This window comes from Mandrillus leucophaeus, unplaced genomic scaffold (genome assembly GCF_000951045.1).
Source record: "Mandrillus leucophaeus isolate KB7577 unplaced genomic scaffold, Mleu.le_1.0 Scaffold490, whole genome shotgun sequence".
NCBI classification, from domain to species: domain Eukaryota; kingdom Metazoa; phylum Chordata; class Mammalia; order Primates; family Cercopithecidae; genus Mandrillus; species Mandrillus leucophaeus.
In genome coordinates, this window is record NW_012105254.1 from 2,584,405 (window position 1) to 2,586,775 (window position 2,371).

The window sequence follows — 2,371 nt, forward strand, 5'->3', positions numbered from 1 at the left end:
CGGCTCACTGCAACCTCTGCCTCCCAGGTTCAAGCAATTCTCCTGCCTCAGCCTCCTGAGTAGCTGGAATTACAAGCACCCACCACCACACCCAGCTAATTTTTGTACTTTCAGTAGAGAGGGGGGTTTCGTCATATTGGCCAGGCTGGTCTCAAACTCCTGACCTCAGGTGATCCGCCTGCTTCAGCCTCCCAAAGTGCTGGGATTACAGGAGTGAACCACCGCGCCCGACCAGGTAAATGGTCTTTTTTAACTGGTCATATTTTAGATTTGGACTTAATCCTCTATAAACTTCAGAATTAAGAGAAAATGAAATCCCCCAGGGAGTGGTACTTCCCACTTAGAACATAAAGCATATTTGCACTTTTTTTGTATGTCAAATAACTTGCTTTGTTTCTATGGAAGCTGAGAAGTTTCTATCTTTCTAACCCTGCTTTCTGACATAAAATAGGAAAAATAGGGGTTTAGGAGTATAAAATGTTTGGATATGAATCTTATTGGTTAGATAGTACTGAGTTGTGTAGTTCTAGAACTATTGGATGTTTCTGGTTAGAAGGAAGTTTCTTTAGTTTATTTAACACTGCTGTGGAGTCAGCACATGCAGTCGCCAAATCAGTTAGATTAGAACCTACAAACCGAATTCTCGGTAACAGGAGCACTGAGTGCTAGAAGGTTTAAAATAGATGTCATATGATACCAATTATAACTCAGTGAAATTTTACAGTCCTAGGACCCTATACAGAGCATAAGCCAAAATGGAAGATGCTCCTGTTTTCTATGGCTTTAAAAACATTTTTATTACAATGTTTGCTACCTTTTTTTTCTTTAAGCTTTTAATTAAAGTTTTTTTGGCTCTCCTAACCCATTTCTATATCGTCAAAGGAAATAGGAAAGAAGCAGCTAGGATAGCAGAAGAGATCTATGGTGGAATTTCAGGTAAAAGTACATGAATTTGTTCCTATTTTTTTTTTAAAAAAATCCCTCCTAGGTAATTCACATGAATAGTATTTCTAGAAGGCAGATTATATTTATACTTTGATTTTAAGTGGGTAGTTTGAAAAATTGTCACTTAAAGTAGCAAATGCTGTTGACTGCATCAGTTTGTGGAGGATTTTCAGCTTTATTTTTTTGCAAGTTAGTAGATCTTGTAGCAGTTGTTATTTAAGAAGTAAATAGGTAGTGGCTTACTAAGAGTATTTTGAGAAACTTCATTTCTACTGGCCAAAATAATTACTTGTATATAATTATTTTCTTTAATATTTTAAAGCAAACTTTAAAAATGAAGGGCATTCTAACCAGACTAAAATTTCTCAGGAAATAGAAAGACTAATAAATTGTGATTAAAGCAGCAAACGTGGCAAGCTATATGTATTTTTTTTTTTTTTTGCTGTCATTAGCAATTGGAAGTGGCAAGCTATGTGTATTTTTTTGCTGTCATTAGCAATTGGAATTGATTAACCACTTGTCGCTGTCAGGAAAAGCTCTTCACTAAACCCATTTTATATGGTAGCATGCAAAGCACTCCAAACAAAGTTTATTCTAATATGAAATGCCAAAATTTGGGCAAATTTTAAATTCTCACGCTTTGTAGAGAATAGTGTCCATTTCTTGAAAGAAATGATTTCCTTTAATTGTAGTGAGATGCTACAAAAGTAAATGAGTCACATATCCCTGTCACTGCTGGGATTGTCACTTAATAGAGGAGTATTTATTCATAAACAGAGTTCAGAATTTCCCCATGTATTTTTAGTGTTCACAGGGGTTCCAGGATTACATCATTCTTTATCTAGTATCCATTTCAATTTGCATCCAGGATTCTCTTTCAAAATAGTCTTATGTGATTCCAATACACTAGACAACTCGGAAGACACTAGACAACAGCAGTCTTATCTAAAGAAATAAGACCTCCAAGGACGAAGCATCAGAATGCTTCAATTAACTGGGGAAAATGAGAAGAACTGTGAAGTTTCAGAAAGTATCAGAAGGTCCGGACCATGGAAAGAGATTTCTTTTGGGGATTATATTTGTCACACATTTCAGGGAGGTATGTTACTTTGACTAGTTACAAAAAAAAAAAAAAGGAATGCTTCTGTTAAGTTTCAAGTTAAGCATGATCTGAAAAGTTATCTTCTAATTTAATTTGTCAGTTTGGGCAAGGGCTTTCTAAAATTCTCAGTAATAATTTTGGTGTTCTCATAGATACATCATTCTTCTGGTTTAAATTAGATGAAGTCCAACAAAGTCAATATTGGCAAGAACATGTTAAAAATGTTTTCTCCTGTTGCTCCTGTACATTATTTCTGTCTTTGTGGTCTTTAATTAAGTGCACTCTTTTTTTTTTTTTTTTTTTTTTTTGAGATGGAGTCTCGCT

At 35.0% G+C, this 2,371-nt stretch overlaps 1 protein-coding gene across 3 annotated transcripts in view; it reads left to right on the top strand.

Moving 5' to 3' along the window:
• The first annotated feature begins 755 nt into the window (after positions 1 to 755).
• Positions 756 to 2,371, top strand: part of ASB11 (ankyrin repeat and SOCS box containing 11, E3 ubiquitin protein ligase) — a 36,607-nt gene continuing 34,991 nt past the window's right edge. For 2 of the 3 annotated variants that reach the window (XM_011995542.1, XM_011995543.1), the window contains exon 1: positions 756 to 936. In XM_011995542.1, coding sequence (XP_011850932.1) covers positions 756 to 936 — 181 coding nt within the window. Of the gene's footprint in view, positions 937 to 1,865; positions 2,045 to 2,371 lie in introns of those variants that run through there. The other variant, XM_011995544.1, reaches the window with a different exon arrangement.